The sequence below is a fragment of the Caretta caretta genome, chromosome 7 (assembly GCF_965140235.1).
Source record: "Caretta caretta isolate rCarCar2 chromosome 7, rCarCar1.hap1, whole genome shotgun sequence".
Classification (NCBI taxonomy): Eukaryota; Metazoa; Chordata; order Testudines; family Cheloniidae; genus Caretta; species Caretta caretta.
Window position 1 is genome coordinate 120,705,378 of NC_134212.1, and position 25,406 is coordinate 120,730,783.

The 25,406-nt window shown below is 43.6% G+C and overlaps 1 protein-coding gene across 1 annotated transcript in view; it reads left to right on the plus strand.

Moving 5' to 3' along the window:
* Window positions 1-10,455: 10,455 nt before the first annotated feature.
* COL17A1 (collagen type XVII alpha 1 chain) overlaps window positions 10,456-25,406 on the plus strand; it is a 64,425-nt gene continuing 49,474 nt past the window's right edge. Inside the window, exons 1-7 of the mRNA XM_075131086.1 lie at window positions 10,456-10,592; window positions 18,407-18,472; window positions 19,797-19,841; window positions 21,008-21,103; window positions 22,750-22,887; window positions 23,345-23,392; window positions 24,474-24,509. Of these exons, the coding sequence (XP_074987187.1) occupies window positions 18,418-18,472; window positions 19,797-19,841; window positions 21,008-21,103; window positions 22,750-22,887; window positions 23,345-23,392; window positions 24,474-24,509 (418 nt within the window). The 5' untranslated portion in view covers window positions 10,456-10,592; window positions 18,407-18,417. The remainder of the gene's footprint in view (window positions 10,593-18,406; window positions 18,473-19,796; window positions 19,842-21,007; window positions 21,104-22,749; window positions 22,888-23,344; window positions 23,393-24,473; window positions 24,510-25,406) is intronic.

The following is a 25,406-nucleotide window of genomic DNA, read 5'->3' on the forward strand; positions in this document are numbered from 1 at the left end:
TACAAATACAACACAAAAAAGTAGGTCCCAGCCCCAAGGATCTTACATTTTATAAGAAATGAGCATAGAAAGCAGATAGGCAGCATTCCCACTCTTGAATGTTGAAGTCGTGGAGTGCTTTGGCAGCCCACAGCTTCATGGTGTGAATAGTGTTGTTCTTGTATCCTGGCCCTGTTTATGGAGGTGTTCCCCTCCAGGTACCCCAAAGGCAATGGCTAGTCACCTACAGGCTTCCTTTCATGCCTTGGGTTATTCATGATGAATTTCTCACGTGATGCATAAGATGCAGACTACAAACATTGAGTCAAAGAGTGAATAAGTGAATGAGGTCTGATGGGTTAAGCTGCTGCCATGGCTTGAATGTGCAAAGCAGAGGTTCTTTAGGAGCTGCAGTTGCTAACAGAGATAGGTGTGGTCTTCTTCTCCTTTTGTTAACAGTCTTTGTGTGGACATGCAATGTTATAACCAAAATCAAGTCTGAATCACTAGCCACAAACCCCATGGAAACACGTCAATAGGAACAGAATTGCCTGAACATTTTTCTGCAAGTGTTCCCTCTTCATCATCTGATATTCATCTTTCAAGTTGCGGACGACAACAATATTTGGCTCCCAGGCATATTTCCAGCATATGAATGTACCATGTTTTCTTTAAGCTACGAGAAGAGAGCCAACAGCACACTGTGACCAGACCAGGTAGTTCAGTTTAACTGATTTATCTTTGAGCACACATTGTGTATAGAGAAAAATAGATAGGGGCATGCCCTGGCAAAGTATGGAAGCCCGTTTACAGATATCATCATGAGTTTACCATATGTGATGATAACATCCTTTTCGGTGCAAGGTGTAAATTGCTGTAACTCCATTGACTCTCACTACATCTATACTCACAACAGATGCAGTGTGACACACTTGTTTTATTAACTTAAGAATGGCCATACTGGGTCAGACCATAAGGTCCAGTATCCTGTCTTCCAACAGTGGCCAATGCCAGGTGCCCTAGAGGGAATGAATAGAACAGGGAATCATCAAGGGATCCATTCCCTGTTGCTCATTCCCAGCTTCTGGCAAACAGAGGCTAGGAACACCATCCCTGCCCAACCTGGCTTATAGCCATTGATGGACCTATCGTCCATGAATTTATCTAGTTCTTTTTTGAACCCTGTTATAGTCTTGGGCTTCACAACATCCTCTGGCAAAGAGTTCCACAGGTTGACTGTGCATTGTGTGAATTATTCTAACTCAGCGGTAGGCTTCTTACTGCTTTTGTGCTCATTGATTTATATTTCCAATGTATTCATGCATCTGACGTAGGGCCAGATTACAGGCCCTGCTCCAACTGCTTCACCACTACTCCAGTGACGTAAAGCATCCAAGCCAGTGTATCCTGCCACCCATGTGTAGGGGAGCCCTCACAAAGTATAGAGCTGCCATAATGACTCCTATGTCACATTCCTGACAGCCTCTAGCTCTGACATCACACACAACCCCCATAGTCCTCAGCTGCTAGAATGGGTCTTTGGCTTCTGCTGCTATCTGGTCATCCAGATCAGCTGAGGACCCAGCAGAACCCCTAGATTGTGAACCTGTTTAACAAAAGGCAGGCGTGCTCCCATCATCAAAGGAGTCAATGTCACCTCTGCTTGTTTCCTTCATCCCATGAGCATCACCTGTGTTTTATCTGAAATGATCTTCAATTAACACTCGTCTAAGCCCCAGTTTTGGCCAGGTGCTAGGAAAGTTGAAAGGCCACGCTGGACATGTGTGATAAAAAAAGACTCAAAGCTGAGTGTCGTCAGGGGCCACTGGGACCGCAAACACCTTTCTGTCTCCCCGGTGGCACATTGAACAGGGACAGAACAGAACTGTGGAATATTTATCCCCTATTGAGAGACTCTTGGGGCAGAGGAGTAATAAGACAACCCTGTAGACGCTTTCAGAAATGAAAAGAGCCTCTCAAGAGTGATTCCATCTATCTCTGCCAGGATCTGTAAACCTATCGACACCACATAGTCAATGGGATGAACGCAGCTGAGGGAGCTAAAAGAATGAGCACAGATGCTTGAGCTTTGTCCATCCATAGAAAGATATTAGAGACCATCAAGTCTAGAGCAATCTCCGTCCCATACCCAGGGCTGACACCAGAGTGAAAGCAGAAAAGGAAATCTGAGGATAGTGCCAGAGCTGCTTTGCCCGTAACCTCCTCAATAATCCTCCCCACAACAGAAAGGGTAGAGAGAGGCCAGTAATGGGTGAGATTGTCAGCCCTGACAAGTGCTTTTTGAGCATGGGTCTAGCAGTCCCTCATTTGAGAGATTCTGGCATCTTGCCCTTGCAAAAGGATGCATGGAAAGTCTCCCTCAATGACAGACCCAAAGTCCCTCCACTGGATTTTGCCAGCCTGGAGAGGCAAGTCTTTAATTGGAGATTACACTCCAGTGCTGTCTACATCCCAGAATAGTTCACCTGTGCAAAGTTTCTTGGATGCTGCAGCCAGGGAGAAGAAAGCTTTATTCACATCCATCACAGCCAGAAACTGTTCATGTCAGACCACCATCTTCTCCTTTCCATCTCATCTTTCTCTGCGTCAAGTGGATCTGTAAAGATGGCTCAAAGCAAGGGACTGTTTAGAGTCCACTGTTTGACTATTCAAGGACAAAGACACAGATTAACTGGAATTTTCCCTGGGTAAATTGTCAAGACCTTTTTTTTTTTTTTTTTTTTTGCTGTACTATGGACCAATGAGTGGGAGATACCTGTTAGAAACAGGTACACCCAATTTCCTGCTATTACAAGGGCAAGGGGTGGGTATTACTAGACCTCAGTGTCTAGTAATGGAATATGCTCAGTGTCATGGAGCACATTGCAGGAAGCAAACTTCAGAAGTGTCCCACAGTGTAATAATCGCATCATGAACAGATCTCAGTTACAGAATTGCAAGTTGCTCCCACTCCAATACAAATGTCTCTTTTCCTTATCCTGAAGGGACCACCAGTATAGAGTGTTAGTTGAGTTCAGACTCCAGGACCCATTTAGTCTACAGCCTCTCCGCTGAGGCAGTCAAACTGGGAGGCAGTTAAGCCCTGATTTTCAGCAGTGCTGATTACCTATAGTTCCCATTTACTTTAGCTGGAGATGTGAATACTCAGCCCCTCTGTAAATCAGGACCTTGTGCCTTTGTGACCTTGTGCCTTGTGATGAGTGATATGGATGGACACCTGCCTGTCCACTAGGAGCTGGATTGAGACCATCAATTTATTTCACCAAGGCCATCAAACAGCCCTCAGATGACAACAATTTTACCCACCATCTAAGCCACTCAATTCCCCCCAAATCTTCCCTTTTAAGTTCTGACCCAGCAGTTTCCAACGTGTGAATTTTTTCTGTTTCCTTTTAAGGAATCTATGTTATCTCCCACACAGCCTTTGGAAGTTCAATAAGCAATTGACAAAATGAGTCATCGAATCAGCTCCACAAACAGTCTGTTGCCAAGAAGCACTTATCCGGTTTCTTAGTCATTGCCGTCACCAGATGATCCAAAATATGTACTTATGTTTTCTTAGTTTAGCAAGATTTTTATCACTTTTTATTTAATTTATTTCTTTTATGAAAAGTAGAAAATAAAGATTGGCGGAAGGGGGGTGTTATTCCAGTCCTGGAACAATTTCTGGGCACTATTTTAAAACGAAGGCCCAGACCTTCCACTCCAGTGCAGTTCCTTTGTGCAGCTCCAGTGACTCAGTGGGGCTGGGGAAGCCCTTGGTCTACATCTTTCTTGGTTTCTTGTTATAATTTTGCACAACTCTGTTAATGAACTTCTTGAATGCAATGCTTTCTTTGGTGGCTTCTCTTTCTTTCATCTTTGGTGGCGTCTCATGTGTCCGGTACTTCCATTCTTTCAATTGATATGCTCATTAGTTCATTCACATGATCAGGCAGAAGGCAAAACACAAAATTCTATTCAATGACGAAAAAGAACACTCAATGGTAGCTGTTGTGACTGGGAGTAGCAAGAGACGAATTCCTACTTCTTTCATCCCAGGAAACAGCACACAAAGGTCAGGTCGAGACACTAGTGATGATAAAAAAGAAGTTGAAGTCAAATCTTCATTCATTCGTCGTATGATATTCCACTCTGTGTTCAAATTTTCTGTTCTGACCTGATCACATGGCAGCCCCATTGCGGGTAGTGCCTCACTCCACTCAACTGTTGGCGTTTTATAGGACAGGCATCTGTAAAAGCTATGTAGAGGTTGAGTAGAATCTAGAAGTCGCTGTTGAAGATTTTTAAGGATCAAGTCTGTGTACTTTTTCAGTTGTCTTAACGAACACTTCTTGTCTTCTTCACTTAAGGATTCAATATAAATGCCTTCATTAGTCAACTTCTGGACTGAAGTCTTTGCTTCTTCCAGTACTTTTTCAATGGATAGCTCTCTGATTGATCCAAATGTAGCTTCTATTGCTGGACAAAGATCTACTACTGTTGTAGCAGATGCCTGGATGGCATTGTTTAATAACCCAAGTGGTTTCAACAGTAGACTTACGAGAGAGAGAATGGCAATAGTCTTCTCTGAACATAATAGCAAAAGTAATCCACCAGCCTCACTACTTAGATCCATCCCATCTTGGTAGATACTTTCCAAAGCCAGTAATAATGGCTGGAGTAATTTTAAGATAACAGCCAAGGATCGCTCATGAGAAAGCTAGTGGGTTTTCCCAGGTTGGACTAATTTGAACTTCAGTCCCAGTGTATCTTCTATATTTTCCAGGATATTCAGTCTTTTTGGACTCTTGCTGAAAAAAAAAATAAAACAAAGACATTACATTTATAGCTTTTTTAATGTCTTTTGAAGATTCTGCAGCTCGTACTAGTGCTAGTTGGAGTAGATGGTCTCTGCAGTGTGTATAGGAGAGATTAGGGTGACACTTTTCTCTGAGCAAAGCTTGTACTCCACCATGTCTTCCAGAGAAGTTTGCAGCTCCATCAAATGCACAAGCAGCCATCTGTTTGGGGTCCAACTGACAAGCATTTAACTCTTCTAAGATGTGGGTTGTCAGAGATGCAGCCAATGTGTCTTCTATAACTTGAACATCTAGAAATGCATCTACTGGCCTACCACTGACATCAAGATAACGTACACTCAATACTTGATGTCCATTTGCATCAGTGCATTCATCAGCCATGTGTGCAAATTTTTTGAATGTGCTGAGAGAGTTCTTCACTTTTTCAGCTGTTGAGTCTTTCACTGTTGCACCGCATGCGTCTAGCCCGTCAGTTGAGTTTCTTGCAGAAAGACAGTGAGCATTTGCTGGTCTTGTTCAGAACCAGTGTTCAACTTCAGGATGAACAAGTGACAATGCACTTAACATTGGCCTCCAGTTTGTAGTGTGTGGCATCTCTTGCTTAAGTAGAAAGTAGGAGGCCACAGCCATGTTTGTTCTCATGAACTGTGTTGTGTCTCCAGCATTCTTAACAGCCTCATTAAGTACTTCTAAAATGGGCTTTGAAAGGGGGCTTATAAGGCTTTCTGCATGTTGATGCACTCCAGAGGCCTGGTGTTCTGCTGCCTTTTCATGTAGTTTGTCAGCATTGGCTTTGCTGATCGGTCTGGCAAACCCAGCTCCTCCACTTTTACCAGTTACAGCATTGGGAAGCTTTCCTTCTTCGTAAGCTTTTTTGCAAGAGGTGCGCCAGTAGCCATCTTTTGTAACTTCAATAAATGGGAACACTTTGACCGACAAACATCGGGAAATGCCTTTAGGTTTTGGTTCTTCAGTAGGTAGCTGTATTTGTGCTTTGGGCTGGTCAGATGTAGATACACCACTTGACTGTTCAGATGACATGTTGATATGTTCTTGGTTCTTGATGTGTTCTTCGCCTTGGTTAGTTTTTGAGGCCTTTGAGCGGAAAAATTGTACTGTTTTTTGTCTTTTCATTTTCACTTTGATCTGCAACAAATAAAAGAGATATGAATAAAGTAAATGTTTTGTTAGGATAATGCAAATTTAACATAAGGATAGTGCAAGTTACACCAAAACACATAACAGGTCTAGATTTCGAAAAAAATATAAATTTTAAAAAAAATGTGTTTAATTTAAATTGACTTTTGAACAGTAAGCCATCATGGGAGAAGAGGGAAGTCCTCTCATGGATCAGTAACTGGTTAAAAGATAGGAAACAAAGGGTAGGAATAAATTATCAGTTTTCAGAATGGAGGGAGATAAATAGTGGTGTCCTTGAGGGGGGTCAGTACTGGGACCATTACTGTTCAACATATTCATAAATGATCAGGAAAAATGGGTAAACAGTGAGGTGGCAACATTTGCAGATGATACAAAACTATTCAAAATAGTTAAGTCCCAGGGAGACTGCGAAGAGTTGCAAAGGGATCTCACAAAACTGGGGGACTGGGCAATAAAATGGCAGATGAAATTCAATGTTGATAAATGTAAAGTAATGCACATTGGAAAACATAATCCCAACTATACATGCAAAATGATGGAGTCTGAATTAGCTGTTAACATTCAAGAAAGATCTTGGAGTCATTGTGGATAGTTCTCTGAAAACATCCACTCAATGTGCAGCAGCAATCCAAAAAGCAAACAGAATGTTGGGAATCATTAAGAAAGGGATAGATAATAAGACAGAAAATATCATATTGCCTCTATATAAATCCACGGTACATGCACACCTTGAATACTGTGTGCAGATCTGGTCACCCCATCCCAAAAAAAGATATATTGGAATTGGAAAAGGTACAGAGATGGGCAACTAAAATGATTAGGGGTATGAAACAGGAGGAGAGATTAAAATGACAGGGAATTTTCAGTTTAGAAAAGAGACGACTAAGGGGGGATATGATAGAGGTCTATAAAATGTTGACTGGTGCGAAGAAAGTGAATAAGTAAATGTTATTTAATCCTTCACATAACACAAGAACTAGCAGTCACCCAATGAAATTAATAGGCAGCAGGTTTAAAATAAACAAAAGGAAGTATTTCTTCACACAACATGAAGTCAACCCATGGAGCTCTTTCCCAGGGGATGCTGTGAAGACCAAAACTATAACAGGATTAAAAAAAGAACTAGATAAATTCCTGGAGAATAGGTCCATCAGTGGCTATTAGCCAGGATGGGGAGGGATGCAACACCATGCTCTGAGTGTCCCTAGCCTGTTTGCCAGAAGCTGGGAATGGGCAACAGGGGTTGGATCACTTGATGGTTACCTGTTCGGTTCATTCCCTCTGAAGCACCTGGCCTTGACCACTGTCAGAAGACAGGATACGGCGCTATATGGACCATTGGTCTGACCCAGTATGACCATTCTTATGTAAAAAATTAATTATAATAATAAAAATGTTTAGTACAGAAACTCCCCAACATAATGACCTCTCAAGATAGCAATGATGAGAGATAACAACCTTGGCAAATAATGCATTTTAAAAATCTTGGCCTACTAGGAAACATAAGTTTCCATTCCCAGTCACAAATCTAGCATTCTGGAGCAAAGTCACTAAAATATAGTCCAACAAACAAATGTTTATTTAACGTGCCCCTCACTTTTCCCTCCACCACACCTGTCAAGGTTCCTTCTCTACTCTGAACTCTAGGGTACAGATGTGGGGACCTGTATGAAAACCTCCTAAGCTTACTTTTACCAGCTTAGGTTAAAACTTCCCTAAGGTACAAACTATTTTACCTTTTGCCCTTGGACTTTTGCTGCCACCACCAAACGTCTAACCAGGTTTATTATTGGGAAAGAGCCGTTTGGAAACGTCTTTCCCCCCAAAATCCTCCCAACCCTTGCACCCCACTTCCTGGGGAAGGTTTGGTAAAAATCCTCACCAATTTGCATAGGTGAACACAGACCCAAACCCTTGGATCTTAAGAACAATGAAAAAGCATTCAGTTTCTGAAAAGAAGAATTTTAATAGAAGTAAAAAGAATCACCTCTGTAAAATCAGGATGGTAAATACCTTACAGAGTAATTAGATTCAAAACGTAGAGAATCCCTCTAGGCAAAACCTTAAGTTACAAAAAGACACAGACAGGAATATCCATTCCTTTCAGCACAGCTTATTTCCTCAGCCATTTAAAGAAATCATAACCTAACACATATCTAGCTAGATTACTTACTAAGTTCGAAGACTCCATTCCTGTTCTGTCCCCGGCAAAGGCATCACACAGACAGACCCTTTGTTTCTCCCTCCCCCCAGCTTTTGAAAGTCTCTTGTCTCCTCATTGGTCATTTTGGTCAGGTGCCAGAGAGGTTATCCTAGCTTCTTAACCCTTTACAGGTGAAAGGGTTTTTCCTCTGGCCAGGAGGGATTTTAAAGGTGTTTACCCTTCCCTTTATATTTATGACAACACCGCACTCACCGGTGTTGTCCTTGGTCAGTGGAGACTCAGAGTTCAGAGGTGCTTTCACATGAGTACACCTCGCAGGTGCGGGGCAAAAAGGCACCTTGCTCGTTCCTCCAGCTGCTCACTGTTCACTCTGGCCACTGCTGTTTGTTGTGCCACCGTTCACTCCACTGCTCTGTTTCCAATGGCCCTGCGCCGTCACCTTCTGCTGCCACCTGCCACTGTGACCTCTGCGAGTTAGTCTCTTGAGGTTCCACCCAGCTCTCAGTGATTTCAGCTGAGCTCTTAGGGGGGAACCTCGCAGCTAGTACAGTCTGAGCTGTGTCTTCCACATAAACACTGTCCCACAGCAGATCTAAGCACTTAGACCTGATTATCAGTGATTTCAGCTGTAGTTGTCACTTAACAAAACAAAAGACTATCTATGGAGCCTAATCAGCTCTATCTTTAAACAGTGGAGAAGGACAGATCTCCACCCTCTCTCTTGATGCCCTCAATCAGCACAGACTAAGTACAGTTCCACTGCCCTTTACTCATACAATAAGAACAAGAACATTTCATTCCTCCCCCTCTCCCCCCACATTCAAGTGACCTTCTAACCCAACCCCAGCCAAAATCTATCACTTGGGCAACACAGCTCTGTTTGCTGGGTACCTAGGTAGATTAGGTGTGAATGTAAATATAATCTGGTCCTGAAGCCTTTCCCCCCAGCCCCAGCTCGTCACTAGCTGTCAGGGAGAGTTCATTTAGACTTCGCTTACAAATCATCATTTGAAATTATTAGGTTGGCCAATGTCACCAAAATGAATGCACTGACATTATCATAAAAAACAACTGTATAAGGAAGCTAGTCCATGTTCATACTTTTCAAATCTATGATACTTTTTCAGATACAGGTATTTTATCATACACTGTATATGCTTTTAAAGTGTGTATTAATGTTTCAATTTCAATTCAGATTTCCAAACAGTCACTAAATTGGCATGTAACTAGTTCACAAAACTGGGGGAGGGGGGCCTTGGGGAAATTCAGGGGTGGTGTATGGAAATCACTGGAAGCCTTCCCCCATCAGGTCCTGTGCTAAATGCAGTTTGGCCAGACCCAAGGATCAGGCCCCATGGCTCCTAAATTAATGTAATTACTGTATGCAGTTTATCTGGCTTGTACACTGGCCCTGCTCCTCCCTGAGGTAGGGTGAGTGCTTTGTACTGCTCTGTGGTGACCATTCTGAATGATCTAGGAGCTGACTTGATGAGCTCCAAAAAGATTTCCACCCAGCTCTCTGCAGCCAGAAGGCAGATGAGCTAGCTTTTGGGGTGGCCGGGAAGCACTGTGTCCGAACCACTATCCTATGCACTGCAGAAAATGTACTGCAAGGAACCAAAGATAATGGATCCCAATCTCCTCTCCATTACACCGGTGCAATTCCACTGACGTCAATGGAAAAGTAAAGATGCTGGGTTGAGTTCTTCTATCGATTACACCAAGTGCCAATCCCTCACGCAGTTGGGTTGCATAGGTGGAACCTGGCGGAGATGTTTGTCCTCATGATTTTGGTGCATCTTATCTATTATCAGAACTGCCTCCTGAATACTGCATAAATATTGATGGTGGTTTAAATACAGTACGGGGCCAATGACTTCAGTGGAGCTATGCCAATTACCCACTAGCTGTGGATCTGGCCCATTGCACACAAGTTGCATAACATTCAGCCTCAGTTACCCTTACAGAGATGCCAGCTAGAATTCTACAAACCTTCTGTAAAAAAAGCTAACGCAGATGAAATTCACACCTAAAATGTGTAGATCATGTATGAGGAAGCAAAGCCATAATAGGACATTTCCTCTGACATCAGCCTTTGTTCCCCATGTATCTAAATGGTTAATCTATCTAAGCAGGTATGTAGACGCTTTCTTGCCTTCAATAAAGTTTGATTCCTAGAGGCAGACTTTGTTTCACTGAGTGTCTGATAATTAGAAGGGTGGAGTGAGGCAGGAAACCATGACACACCTTTGTCAGGACTTGTTTAGAAGCAAAGAAATAGAAAAGGACCAGGGGGAGTGGGATAGAATATATTAACTACAAGAAGAAGTGAACATTCCTGGAGGATCACTCAGATTCAACACACCTTTGTAGGGATGTGGTATAAAGAGTAGGTGGCCAATTTTGATAGAAAGGAAACGGTTGAGGAGAAAGAGGATTTCCAGTCTTTAACTGAAGAACTGTAGGTAAGTAACATAAAGAAGAAGAAATAAAGTGTCCTGTTTTTCTTCTGGGGGAAGCCTGTATTCCTATAGGGGAAAAACCTGTATTCTCTAGTAAAATATAGGAAATGTACTTTCTACTATGGGACATACAATGTAAAAAGACTATCAAATCTTTATGTTCTGGGTTATTTTGGTTTATAAATTTGCAAGAGAGGGTTGCTTTTTAAATGGATGCTAAGTTAAAATGGTTGATGTGCTGAGAAATGGGAACTATAAACCAAGACATAGGTATTTTTCTTTCAATGCTAATTGTGAACTCATTATGCAAATGGGATGGTGCATAGGTTGATGGTCTGTGTTAGGATCTGGAGAAAGACTACACTGCAAAATGCAAGGAGCTTTGGGATTGCTTTAAAAAAATGAACATAATTGAAATGCATCAGAGGATTGACAATAGATCGTATGCTCTAGTCCTGGAAGCAGAATCTGGTTCGGGGTATACTGGGGCACCAGGTGCATTGAGCTGCAGTTCAGACAGCAGCAAGCGCTACTTTAAAGTGGCGGTTTGTCCTGCTCCAACTCCAAAAGAGGCTCCAACTTTTCTTTAAGATAAAACCGTTCCAAAGAACAGTTACTTATCTGTAGTGAGTCATGCAGCGCAAACTTTTGGACACATGTGTTTGCATTTAAGATTACAAGGCCAAGGACTGTATCACACTTTTAAAAGTTAGTTCGGTGAAAATGATCAAATGTTTGTTTACCAGTCACCTTTAATCCTTTGCACAGCATGATCTAGTGATTAGAGCCTGGTCCTGTGAGTCAGGAGTCCTGCGTTCTATTCCTGTCTCTGAAACTGATGCTCAATGGCAAGTCACTTCACCTTTCCGTGCCTCAGTTTCTCCATCTATAAAATGGTGATTATAGCAATTACCCACTTTGAGATCCACTGCTGGAGAGTGCAAAGTATTATTGCATAGGAATTTTTAACTCCCTCTTTAGAACAGGAATGAGTGACTTGTGCAGAACAAAATGTTGTTGCTTTGGATTTGGATCTGTTTTTCTTTGAGCAATGCAACTAGATGGACATATAATTGAAAGTAGCATATTATGCACTGCAAAGAAAATCCAGGCAGTGCCCCAAATCCTGCCATCAGAAACAACACACGTTGACTTCAACAAGGCTGCTGCTGGATGTTAGTGAAGAATCTGACCCTTACAACATATCGAAATCTTGGTTGTGCACCTCCCCCAATTCACCATTATTATCAACATTTAAATTAATCTATACAACAAGCAAACAGAACACACATAGGGTCTGATTCTGATCTTGCACTTCTGTAAATGCAGAATAACTTCACTGAAGTCAATAAAGTTATTCTAGATTCATGCTGGTATGACTGAGAGCAGAATTTGACCTGCGTTTCACTTAATTGAGTGATATCATAGCATATAGGCTGGTATATTTATTTTATTCACCAAAGCCTGAGCAACATACTCACATTATCTGCGAATCAGGCACAGACAGGGAAGCATAATACACACTATCCAGTGGATTATGCTTCCACACAAATGGATGCCATTAGCTAAGGCAAGAGTTCCTGATACTTTTCCCACTTAGATTAGCCAGCTGTTTGCAGACCACACACAAATCAGATCTGCCTCAGATACCAGAACCACTGAGATAAAAAATGACTTGACAGTCAACTGAAATTGAATGGCTTTTAAAGCGGAATAGGATAGTCAGATTCCTAGACTATTGGGTCAAGGTAAGCATATTGCTGTTTTGTTCTGATATTAATCCAAGGACTGTGAAACCTGAAAAGGTTTGACTCACAGTAAGGAAACACCTTGAAGCCTGTTAGATATCAGGGAAGGAGTGGCACTTGTTCCTAAATGAAATCCTCAGTGTTCTTTACAGAGCCTGTTTTATCCACAATCAGTGAGTTCTGTGGAATTCTTCACATAGAATAGGATGAAAGGTTTTCGGCTCCATTAAACATTTATCTCGCCATTTGATGAGAGTGTGTTATTGCAGAAGTACAGGTGGGGCTAAAAGAATCGAGATGGGTTCCATCCACCTGACGTGAGAATGCCACAATATCTGATGTGAAAACAGAAATGATCCATGTAGGAATTAACAGAATGTGCACCATCCATGGCTATTTTAAATTGTTTCCATTACAATATGCTTGCATAAATATAAAATAATTTAGGACGTTGCCCTGTTGACAAGAAGTATGGAACAATCACTGTTAGTGTTGTGTGCAAGTAATATCTAGTTCCTAAAATAAGCAGAGGGATCAGAATATCCGGCTAATCAAGGCACCTGGGACTGGCTGAACATCCTTATGTGCTTTATCATTTAAACTGTAAAGTAAGCATAAAAGGCCAGCCTCAGTGGGACTTTTCCTATGTTGATGAGTGCACATTGCATACTAAGACCAGTTAAATAGGTTATAAAACTCTATATACAATAGCAGAGAGAGAGAAAGAGTGATTATCTGCAAAATATTTGCATGGACACCTGGTATGGCTTGACCATTATAATAACAGTTTGCACGCTAAGAGTATATCTACACTGCAAAGAAAAACCCACGGCACTGAGTCTCAGAGCCCAGGTCAATTGAGTTGGCCTCCTGGAACTCAGGCTGTGGGGCTGGAAATAGCAATGTAGACGTTCCTGCTTAACGTAGAGCCCAAGCTCTGAAACTCTCCCCCCTCCCCAGGTTTTGGAGCATGGCCTCCATCCTGAGCAGGAATGTCTACACTGTTACTTTTAACCCCGCAGCCTGAGCCTGGGTCAATTGACTACAATTCAGGGCCATGAGTTTTTCTTTGCCCTGTAGACGTACCCTTAGGGTCTGATCCTGCAAGGTGTTGACCACCCTCTGTTCCCAGTGAAATCAAACTGAGCTGAGGGGTTGCTTCTCAGAGAGCACTTAGCCGCCCACATGATGGGGACCCATACATTCCTCTCAACGCATTTTACAAAGGTGGACACCTATCAAGATCCCCATTTTTACAGACGCACGGAGGTGAAATGACTTGCACAGGGCTCATACTGTGAGTCAATGACAGAGCCAGTGAGAGAACTGGGGTCTCCTGGCTCCCAGTCCCAGGCCTCTTCTTCACTTGCCAGATCCCTGGGGCTGCTAGGGGCCAGTTCAGCCCCCATTGTAAGCCAAAGCATCCTTAGGGCCATTGCGTGAGAACTATGATGTTTCACAAGTCTCTTCTTGTAGCTCAGAGATAATTGCAGATGGTTTCTCTGATTCAACAGAGCTATTCCGTTTTGTCTCGTGCATCGCCCGTAGCTATATTTATGTGAATCCAAGCAGGAGGAGTTGGTGCAATAAGTCAACGCTGACAGCGACTGAAATCAAGTTGTGTAGCTGTGCTGGAGAGAGGGCTGGGAATTGTGTTAGTCCCACTGTGTGGGGGATAAACCTGGTACATGGAGCAAAATGCACCTGCAGTCAAATCTGGCATTAGGGATTTGTGAGCTGTCTGCAAGGATATATTTTAATGTGTTCTCCTTATTTTACCTGTACAGTGTTAAAGCAGAATGTTCCCAATTCTTGAGAGGAGGGGTGGCTAACTTACCCCATGTTTATGTCGGTTTCTGCCAGCGTTAAACTCTGGGGCAGCTTGCGGGTGGTGGAAAAGGCTACGGTGTTGCAAAGCCAGGGACAACAGTCTTCAAAAGTCAGTGGTGCTGGCCAGAAAGCTGACTGGGCCAGGAAGTGAGCTCAATGAACACATCCACTCAATAGCTTCCACCCGCTGAGTTTAGTGCAGTGACGTTTAAAGCTAACCGCAAGTGTTGGTGGAAATTCCAAGGAAGGAGGATGGTGGAGACACCAGCTTCTCCTCGTGGTGAATGGTCAAGGGCTACCCTGCAGAGAGGTGTAAGTCACACCCTGGGGAAAGAAGAAGTCTTTTTTTCCAAATGTAGGCCCCAGTCCTGCTAAACTTAAGAAGGGGAGGTAATTTTACTCATGTGAGTCAGCCCACTGAAGTCACAACTCCTGGTGATTTCAGTGGGAGTGGCAGGCCGCTGTGTGGAGTGGATGTAGTTGTGTAAGAACTTGAGTGTGGTCAGTGGGACGGCTCACATCGGTACAGGTATGCACGGGCTAAAATGAATGCAGTCTCAGAGTCTTGGAACCCATTTGAAAATCCTGGGTTCTAGAACAGAATACCAAGCATTTGAGGTTTCAGATCCATTTATCTCTGAGAAAATGTGAACTGCCTTTAATTCCCCTCCACCCTACCCTGCTAGATCTAGAACCAGAGGCTGAGCTTTCCATAGCCACCTAGGTGATTTCCAATTCCCTCAGGCAGCTGGAAATCTCAGCCTGACTCTTTATTTATTTGGTAGCACAAATTTACATTTCTTGTGAAAAATATTGTTTCAAAATTAAATTTCCACTGGAGACAAAACAGTTTAAATTAGATGATAGAGGAAAATTATTTCACCAAACCCTAAACTGAAACTAAAGTCGTAGGGGCTTGCAGAAACCAAAATCCCCCTGACCTTTCTCTAGGCACAATACACAAGAGCCCTGATGCTGCGGGATACTGGCCCCCCTCTGACTCCCACTGAAATTGCGAAGGGTTGTGTGCCCACTGCAGTTGACAGGATCAGGCCAATGGTTTGGTTGGGTTTATCTGTAGAAACAAAGAAGTAGACAAGGGGATTTCAATTGGAGGTATGTGCCTAAATAGCTTTAAAAATCTGGCCCAGGTTAATTGATGATTGAAAGAGGGCACATTCTCCATGAACCTGCTATCACTTAAATTGAGCTGTGTAAGGCCATTCCTAAGATCTGTTCCGAACAATTACATAAAGCATAGGGTAGAGGAATAACTACCCTGTATCTAATCAGAGTGATTGATCGATATTTTCCTTTATAAACCCATCCTGTCTGTTTTCCTAGGCAGTTTTGTGCCTAGCAGGAGTTATTTAAAGACAAGCCACATCAAATGGGAAAGGTGAAATTTGTCAGTGACATTACAGCACCTTCTCCTTTCAGGTATTAGAGTAACAGCCATGTTAGTCTGTATTCGCAAAATGAAAAGGAGTACTTGTGGCACCTTAGAAACTAACCAATTTATTTGAGCATAAGCTTTCGTGAGCTACAGCTCACTTCATCGGATACATACTGTGGAAAGTGTAGAAGATCTTTTTATATACACACAAAGCATGAAAAAATACCTCCTCCCACCCCACGCTCCTGCTGGTAATAGCTTATCTAAAGTGATTTAGACAAGCTATTTGTGCTGGATTTGTGCTGGAAATGGCCCAACTTGATTATCATAACATTGTAAGGAGAGTGATCACTTTAGATAAGCTATTACCAGCAGGAGAGTGGGGTGGGAGGAGGTATTTTTTCATGCTTCATGTGTATATAAAAAGATCTTCTACACTTTCCACAGTATGCATCCGATGAAGTGAGCTGTAGCTCACGAAAGCTTATGCTCAAATAAATTGGTTAGTCTCTAAGGTGCCACAAGTACTCCTTTTCTTTCAGGTATTGTGTCTGATTCTCCACTGCCTTTCACATGGTGGCATCATTTACATATTTGCAAAGTGAGGGTAACATGCTCTCCTGTCAGGGTGGTAGGATTTCACCCTCGCTTTTCACAGGTAGAAGTAAAGACACCCTGTGCAAGGCACTGAAGAATCAAACTCATAAACTATAAAGCGAACCACATCTGTGCTTGAGGGCCTGATCCTGAGCCCTTGCTCAAACCAAACACCTTGGAAGTTGGTGTAGAATTTTGCCCGAATCTTGTGCAGAATCAGCCCTTAAATATGATGCTTTCTATACGTCTTCAGATAAGATGGAGTCCCTGGCAGCAGTGGGGAGAGTTCACCTGCAGATTTAACTCCCATGCTTTTCGCAGATTAAAATTTAATTTCTAGCATTTGAGACTGCTCCTCAGATGCAGTGGAATCGCTTCTAAGTAAGACTGGGACTGAATGACTGCACTGTTCTTTCTCACAGCGGGATTTTTCTCCTGGCTGATGTTTGTTTTCCTACCAGCTGCAGTATTCTTGGTAGTACCGGTGTGTTATGAAACCTGGACAGACAGTACTATGGCTGCCTGGGATTATAGTTTTGGCTAGAGGAGGATACAAGGCATTCAGTTGGGGTGGTATTTCAGTAATGACTACAGCTGTCTCTGCACTTAAGCTCTTTGGCAAGGCGTTCCAGCCATGGTAGCAAGGTTGGAATCAGTGGGGTAGACAAAACTTCTGCAGCTGCCTGTGTTTTTAACATTGTGTATCTAACCCTGCTCAGAGCAGATATGTGGGGCTGGGCTTTGGATCTTGTGTTCTGATTTAAGCTTACCTCAGAGGCAGGGCTGGAGATAAGCAATTATAGAGATACGCTAAAGTCATAAAATCATGAGGTTGGATTTGATCCAGATCTAAATTCTCCCTATGTTTTGAGCCAGCTCTCTTGCATCTCTGTTGTTGGCTTTATCATTCTATCCTTCTCAGTGTGCCTTCCCTGCATCCTCCTGGAACGCCAGACTAACACGGCTGCTACTCAGAAACAGGGCTTGTTGTGTGTGAACTGCCCAGGATGGCTCTTGGAGTCAGCCCTGCTCTTGCTGGAACACTTGCTGGCTCCTACTGTTTCAGAGGAGGATAATGCCAAGCAAGCCAGTAATACTCATGTGGCAGTGTTAAATGGGGGGAAAGAGGGAAAGCGTGGGGTCCAGTTGGAATGTCCTCTGACTGTGATGATCTCTCTGTGACTAAACTGACCAGCCATTAGATGTCCCTGGCACTTCACACAGTGAAAGACTGTCTATAGGGCAGGAAGAAAATAACCCCACTCTTTCACCCTTAGGCCATGCAATTGTAAATACCATTAAACTCCCTCTTTCATAATTCATGCCATTAATTTCCACTGGACACCAAGACACATGGGATGCATTCATAGGACCACACAGGCACATATAGAGAGCCACAGTGCCGTATGGGCATCAGTTTGGTGGACATATTTGCAATGCTGCCTGGCTCTGGATAGATATAGCTTATATGGACATACCCTGTGCTTCTATATAGGGTCCTGCATGGGCTAATTACTGGACCTATACTGTGTATCCATAGAGCCATGCATGTGATGGACAGAGGCCATATGGGTGGATCTACATTGTACATAGGATGAATTGTACAGGGTGGATCTACATTATACGGGATGGATTTACATTGTACATGGTCCATAGTGCAGTTAACAAAAATCTAATATCTCCAGATGTTCCCCTTTCCAGGAGATGCTGAGTGACAAGTGAGAAAACGAAGAGAAAAAAAAATGAATTATGCTGGCTTTTAAATATTATGGCTGCAAAATCTTCAGCTGGCAAAGATGTAAGTTGGTAGAGAGGGTGAGTGAGTGCAGCAACTGAAGTCCCCCAGCAAGTCCTTGAGCACTAAGCGGCATAGTTAATGACAAAAGAAACAGAGATTTGAAAAAGGAAAGAGCCCCACTCAGGCTACAACCCTTCCAACGACTAGATGGGGTGCTCTGCACTAAGGTTCTTTGAGTGTCTGGGCAAACCATTCATCCCTGCTTCATTACCCGCTTGGGTACTATTGGGGCTCTCAGCCAGCTGATAGGATGACAGGGCCTCTGCCTACAGCATGTCCTAGTGCTGATATTGAACGAAAGCTCATGCTCAAATAAATTGGTTAGTCTCTAAGGTGCCACAAGTACTCCTTTTCTTTTTGCGAATACAGACTAACACGGCTGTTCCTCTGAAACCTGTGACTATGAAACAGTGTCCCTTTCAATGAGGTCTCTGTGCTTTCCCCTCAGGCGGCGATGGTATGGACTCAGTAACGAAGAAAACCAAACGGGATGGAGCAGAAGTCACTGAAAGACGTACGAAAAGCTTTTAAAACAAAATCTTGTTGTCAGAGATGGGCCCCAATCACAAAACCCAGATCCGAACACCCTGAACTTTAGAGGGGGTTAGAATCCGAACCTGGATCCAGAATTGAACTGTGCAGCTATCTGAGGTGTCAAGGCCCGATTCTTCCCACAGTATGGAACAGCATGAATTTCTCTAGTAACAGAGGCCACATTGTACATTCTGGAGCGTAACCCAGGCATGCTTTTAGGGTGTGGTGCTCTGTCCCCCTCTAGTGGCAGCTAGACCCGCTAGAGATTGATGAGTCTGCTACAACCTTGGCTAAAAGAGAAGTGTCTTTTAGCTTATGCAGTAGAGATGGGGTAGTCAACGGACGGATCACGGCCTAATCTGGGCCTCCAGATGCTTTTGAATGGATCCCGAAATCTTTTTATTTACTGATTATCATGATTATCATGATTGTTATTATTATTTTTTCATTATTTTCTCTGGAGTCTGGACCTTGACTATACCTTGACCAAGAAATTGTGGACCTTGGAAAAAAATAGTTGACTACCCCTTCAGTAGAGGCTCGTGTGTTAAGCTCCAGAGATCCCAGGTTTGATCCCAGCCTACGATGACTGGGGTCTGGCAGCATTACAAGTGAGGGCTTGTCCAGTGTATCAACTGGGAAGTCTCTGAAGCTCGGGATGCACTTCCTCAACTAGGGGAAGTATGTCACCCATGCATGCTTGGAGTGGCACTCTGTCCCCTTCTAGTGGCAGTGAGACCAGCTAGAGGCTGATGTGTCTGCTGCAGCCTTGGTTAAGAGAAAAGTGTCTTTTAGCCCATGCAGTCGAGGCTCATGCATTAAGCTCCAAAGAGCCTAGGTTTGATCCCGGCCGACGACGACCGGGGTCTGCCAGCATTACAAGAACATTTAGAGTGCCCTCTCTAATTCACCACAGGGACAGCCTTGTGATTAGGGCCCTGGCATGGAACTCTGGAGATCTGAGTGCTGATTCTGCCACAGACATGTTGTGTGACTTAGGTTTAGATGCCTCAGTGCTGCATCTGTAAAATTAACATAATAATCCTTCCCTTTTTCACAAGGGGTTGTTGTGAGGCCAGGTTCATTAATTCTGTGAGGAACTGAGATACTACAATGACAAGCACTGGGTCAAAGCCTACAAACAGAGTGTGTGCTACCACCAAGCTGGCTGGAAAGCCATTTGGCTCTATGGTCTTAAAAGATTTTTCTTTATTCGAGTCCCATTATTCCATGGACATAAAATAAAACTTGCACCTTGCTTGGCTAGATTTCACGGCCATAACCTCACCTTTTTCTTTCCCCAGTTATTACAGAGTCAGTAACCACAAGACTGACGTCCTTACCACCAAGTAAGTAGACATTATACGTTGTGCTGTCCATCCTCAGCAGTGTGTGTGTGCGCACACGCGTGCAATTTATGTGTGTTGGTGCGGTTTGCACAAGTCCTCATGTATCAGTGCATCAGCCTCAGAGAAGCACTGTGCAGGTCTCAGAACCCCCCCACCTCCCAGAAAAAGTGCTTTCTTGATCATTAGAATAGACAGGGTTTGGGGGCCCATTTGAGTGGGAAAGAAAGGAGCAAGGGATGGTCTGTGAAGACTCCCAGACCAGATCTATCAAGGGATTATGCCAGGGTGCAGGGTTCCAGAGAAGAAACATCTCCCAGGGATGAGGGTGAGAAATGTTAGGCCCATAGGAGACTAAGGCCACCCAAAAAACAGACCCAAAAAAGGGTGGCACTGGCTGGGGATGGGACAAAGATAGAGTGGCTATGGGGGTGCTGCTTTAGCTCATCTCCACAGCAGCTGCCATGGGCAGGGCTCCTATATCTCCCCCAGCTTCTCTTCCGCCAGTAGAAAAATGTCTACCCTGCCTGTGAATCTCCCACCCCTCTGAGCGACATCAGTTATACTGACATAAGCACTCGTGCGCACAGCTATGTTGGCAGGAGAGCTTCTCCCACCGACACACCTTCTGCCGCTCACGGAGGTGGGGTTTTTGTGCCGACGGGAGAGCTCTCTCCTGTTGGTATAGAGCCTCTTCAAAGCTTGGGCTGCCGTGGTGTACATATAGACGTGGCCTTAAAACCTGCCTTCCCTCAAGATGAATCTCCTCGGGGCACGTAAAGGGTCAGTTATACCTCCCTTTACCAGCCTGGGTGAATCTTATGTGCTCTTGGCACCAGCGTGCAATTGCTTGATAAGAGACTTGAGAAGAGACTTGCGTGCAACCTGGATGGAAAGTGATGATCTGAGCACTTTCCTTGCTGTGGCAGCTGGAATGTCAGAGCCCGGAGAAAGAGAAGAGGTTCAGGCTGGCTGGCTTCCCCAGCACTGATAACTCCTTCCAACTACTGTACACAGTTCCAAAGACACCTCCTCAGCCATGGCCCTGGCTCTGTAACAGAGCATAACACCAGCTGTGGGTGCCTGGTGCCTCATCCCGCAGCGTCTTTTGCTCTTGTCCTCATCTCTTCTGGCCACAGAAAGTCTCATTTTGTGCTTGTCTCTCACAGAAGGAGGGAGCAGCACTGGACACAAAACAGCCCATGGCGGAGGGAGTGGAATGGAGAAGAGGACTTTCACCCACGGCAGCAGCTATGTGACTTCGAGTAGGTTGTGACGAAATGGAGAGTGAATGAACAGAAAGCAAAGGCCGCTTCACTGGGGTGGGGCGCAGGGTCAGGGACGGGGTCCGAGCCAAGGGCAAACCCAGAAAACATGCATGGGGAAGTGGTGAGAGCACTTTCTGTGTAAGAGCCCCATCCCTACAAGGTGCTGAGAACTTTCTGTTCCCACTGCAGTCAATAGGATGGGTGCAGCACCTTTTAGGATTGGTCACGGTTTTTTTACACAAAAAAATTTCCCATTAGAAAATGCTGCTTTGTCAAAATTGACATTTTCAATGGGGAAAATGTTGTTTTCCATGAAATTTTTCAATTTTCCTCTCGGAAGGATCAAGAGGAGAAGTGTCGTTTCCGCGGGTCAGAGTTGTTTTGTTTCATTCGCAAACGCTGCATTGTCCTTTTTGATGCTTGCAGTTCTAAACTCGGGGGAATTTTTTGTCTGGCAAACATTTCCAGCGTTTCGACTTTTCGTTCCAGTTCAAAACCGAAAGTCACCTCAAAATTTCCCATGAAAGCCAGATTCCATCTTTTGAACTGCTCGGGCATTTCAAAAGGTCAGGCATCAGTTATCTGGAGATTTGCTTTATGTGCCACAATCACATTTTCTAAAGGCAACTGTGCAGTATGTGGAGGGATGGGGAGGAGTAGAGGGGAAAATGAGTACTTGGGTCCTGGCCCCTGCTCATTCTCTATTGAGATCCCAAGGACACATTCTCTTTGTGCTAATGGAAAGATGACGTCCACTGTCACCCTCACCGATCCCCATGAATACATCTTGCTCAATTGCAGCTGACACGCTATTCTGGGTTCTGACTCAAATGCCAGTGTTAGAATTCACACAGGGGTCAGGTCCTTCCACACACCACAGATCAGCGAAAGAGATGCTGGCCTGTCTCCCTTCTGCTGCAGCTCTGATGTGAGTAGGAAAGGAGCCCTCTCCTAAGCCTGAATTTAACAGCATCCAAGTTCCAGGCTCCTTGTTCATGACTCACATTCACCCCTTCGCTAGTTCTCCAGGAAGCAGAGTAACTGAGCAACGGCAGAGTAAGGACACGGACCCTCATGCTGTCAGGAAGGCAGTCCCACAAATGCACACACCATCTTGTGGATTTATGGATGCGTTTTCCGTTTTTGTATCCCCCTACCGCATGGAGCTTGTGTTCCAGCAGCATCCCCTACTTGTTGGGATCAACTTAAGTGCCCCACAATTTTTGTGGTCCGTTTCACACTGACCCTTAAATTTACATATGGGCCTGAACCTAAACCAACCCACAACCCTAGCCAATTCCCAAGATCTCCCATCTTTGGAGATGTGGCTGGTTCCTCAAACCTGGGCACAAACCTGCTCCTATTGATGTCGGTCGCAAAACTCCCTTTGGCTTCAAAGGTAGCAGGGGTTGTCTCTCTACAATGAGCTGAACTAAAACAACAGATATAAGCACCCCCTGAACTTTGGAGAAGCTCAACAGAGCCAGATCCAAACTTTGTGGCTCTAGCCCATAACTAGCCCTAACATACCTCTGCAACTCAGTGTGAGGTCCATCCATGCCAACACAGAAGAGTATAGGGCACCACTTTACATGTATGAGGCATTAGCTTTACTTTCTGAGGGGCGTTTGTTTTACCTATAGGTGGAAGTGGTAGAATGAATTCCTCCTCCTCCTCCTCCGGCTACAGACAAAGCCCATCTCCCTGCTCTACTCTCCCCAAATCACCTGGCTCAACCTTTGAAAGAAAAACCTACGTCACCCGCAATGCAACATATGAAGGTATAATAGAATCTGTTATAGAGATGGGGAATTAGAGGTGCCCTGCTAGGTTGTCTTGTCAGTTCCAACCTGCTAATGCAGAATTGTCTCCTGGAGCATAAATCCCAATATGGGACAATTATGGAATAGACCACAAGGATGCATTTTAATGAAAATTACCCACAGAGTCCTATTTATAATTATAAAAAGAAAAGGAGTACTTGTGGCACCTTAGAGACTAACAAATAATTATGTTCATCCAAATAATGTTCATAGCTTATTGTGGTTGGAGGATGACAGCAGCTCATCAGTATAATACTCAGTAGTTCTTTTTAAATGGAAATGTTTGTTACCCTGTCACTGCCAGTACTTAAGATTTGGTAGATATGGACATGATATATTAAACAAGGTCTCTTAATGACCTTGGGGCATAAATATTTGACAAAGCTTTAACATGGAATCTTTTCTTCTTCTGCAGGGAGCTCCAGCGCAAATTCTTCTCCTGAATTCCCTAGAAAAGAGTTCGGTATGTTCTTACATTACAGTCATTATGAATGTCAGGCCAAGGGCATGCATGTTGGCAGCTCTATGGCTTCTGGCAGGACACATTACTGGAATACATGGATCAATAAAAATAATGCCATGCACATGACGAATCATGGGGAAGAAGAAAAGGAGTACTTGAGGCACCTTAGAGACTAACCAATTTATTTGAGCATAAGTTTTCGTGAACTGTGGCTCACGAAAGCTTATGCTCAAATAAATTGGTTAGTCTCTAAGGTGCCACAAGTACTCCTTTTCTTTTTGTGAATACAGACTAACACGGCTGTTACTCTGAAATCTGTCATGGGGAAGAATAACTCTGGAAAGTCTGCCCATTGGGAAAGGGGTTGCAATGTCTTATTATGCCCACAATTTCCCCTCTGCTCGGGGGTTCTCATGCAGCCAGTACAGACAGACAGATAGATAGATCTATGACATGCATGGAGTTACTCCACATTTATGTTAATGTAACTGAGAGCAGAATTTGGTCAGTGTTTGTATTTAAAGACCATTTCTACAGATGCTCTATTGTATATCTGCTATCCCCAGCTTTGTGCTGGTGATCTTCACTTTAAGGGGAGATCTCATTGAGTTTCCTGCTCCCTAACTGAATATTAACACCCATCAGTGCAATCCAGGCATTATTATTAGTCAGTGAGATATTGTTGTACAGCCAGTACAGACACATACGCCTCTGTGATATGCATGGAGTTACTCCAAATTTATGTTAGATATTGTTGTATGCACACATCCCCTGGTTCTTCTCCAAGTTGGCTTCTGATTTACCATCAAGTTTCTTGATAGGTCATTAGGGGCATTTGCCAACCTTGGATGTGTTGAGGGAATTATTAGATGATCCAGAAATACTAAGTACTGTATATTTTCAGTTAAATATGCAGCGACCTAAGTGATGGTAGCCAAAATATTTGGGGATCAGCGTCTCCATGCCATGCCCCAGCTAAACAGAGCAACTGTACAACTCACATAAGAAGCTTGCATTACTTTTCAAATATGTTACAGTTGATAGAGTCTAAAATTTGCTTTTCTCTGATTGGTTTTCACAGCATCGTCCAATACCAGAGGGCGGAGTCAAAGCCGAGGTGAGTTGGAATGTGCTTTTTGGAGATCCTTTTGGAGATCCTCCTCCTGCTTCTCTGGACCAGTCCTGCAGCTGGCGTACATCAGTTTGGCTCCAGGGAAGTCAATGGAGCTACATGTATTTATACCAGCTGAGGATCTGGACCACTGAGATTTGGGCAGCTGCACAAACAAGTGCAATGAGCAAAATGGAAAAATCAATAAGGTGAAGAAATCAGGAGTGAAGGATGTGGGGAATTCTTCATAAGGATGAGCTGGGGAGTTGGACGGCTGAGGGTGTTAGAAATAGACCAAAGAGATTCTCATCTTTAGTTCAAAGCTGGGCCAAGGTCATGATCTTGATCAAGATCAGACCCCAGGTTTTGTGTCCAAAATCTGTCAGCACTCTCTTTTTCCCTCTCTCTGTCTTATGTAAACATCACCTTCAATAAATTTATCTATCTATCTATCTATCTATCTATCTATCTATCTTTATGTGACCCATCTCTATAATAGCTGAGCACTTCCAAAGTATTTAAATATTGAAATAACAATAACCCCCTTCATCTTCCTTCCATTGAGATCTGTTATATGAGACGGTAGCTACATTTCCCTAAGAGGTATGCCCTAGTGGATGGGATGGCGAGGAAATCACTGAAGCAGTGTGGTCCATTTAGACACCTTCTTGTAAAAACTTGATTTGCTTAAGCTGTTAAATAGAATTTCCCTCCTTTTATTTCGCTAATTAATCAGCCGTTTGGGGAAAAGTTGGATATAATTGATACTGAAGAGCTTAATTTATATTCCCGGCTGGTGAGAAAGCAACAGTAAAAATAATTTTATCCAAATTCATATGAGCTGTGGCTATAAATCAAAGGGCATAGTTACGGCTCCTCCAGTAGATCTTAGCAATTGCCAGT